General features: G+C 66.0%; 1 protein-coding gene across 1 annotated transcript in view; it reads left to right on the top strand.

Moving 5' to 3' along the window:
• HOXC13 (homeobox C13) overlaps positions 1 to 420 on the top strand; it is a gene marked incomplete at its 5' end in the record, with an annotated part of 7,130 nt that continues 6,710 nt past the window's right edge. The window contains one exon of the mRNA XM_005869272.2: positions 1 to 382. Within this exon, the coding sequence (XP_005869334.1) occupies positions 1 to 382 (382 nt within the window). The remainder of the gene's footprint in view (positions 383 to 420) is intronic.

The following is a 420-nucleotide window of genomic DNA, read 5'->3' as shown; positions in this document are numbered from 1 at the left end:
TCCCTGGGCTACGGCTACCCGTTTGGTGGCAGCTACTACGGCTGCCGCCTGTCGCACAACGTGAACCTGCAGCAAAAGCCTTGCTCCTACCACCCGGGCGATAAGTACCCGGAGCCGTCGGGCGCCCTGCCCGGCGACGACCTGTCCAGAGCCAAGGAGTTCGCCTTCTATCCCAGCTTCGCCAGCTCCTACCAGGCGATGCCCGGCTACCTGGACGTGTCGGTGGTGCCTGGGATCAGCGGGCACCCGGAGCCGCGTCACGATGCGCTCATCCCTGTCGAAGGCTACCAGCACTGGGCTCTCTCCAACGGCTGGGACAGTCAGGTGTACTGCTCCAAAGAGCAGTCGCAGTCCGCCCACCTCTGGAAGTCTCCCTTTCCAGGTAAGGATGGGGCCCGAGTGCCGCGGCCGCCGCCAGGG

Source organism: Myotis brandtii, unplaced genomic scaffold (assembly GCF_000412655.1).
Source record: "Myotis brandtii unplaced genomic scaffold, ASM41265v1 scaffold29, whole genome shotgun sequence".
NCBI classification, from domain to species: Eukaryota; Metazoa; Chordata; class Mammalia; order Chiroptera; family Vespertilionidae; genus Myotis; species Myotis brandtii.
This window is presented reverse-complemented; position numbering and strand designations above follow the sequence as displayed.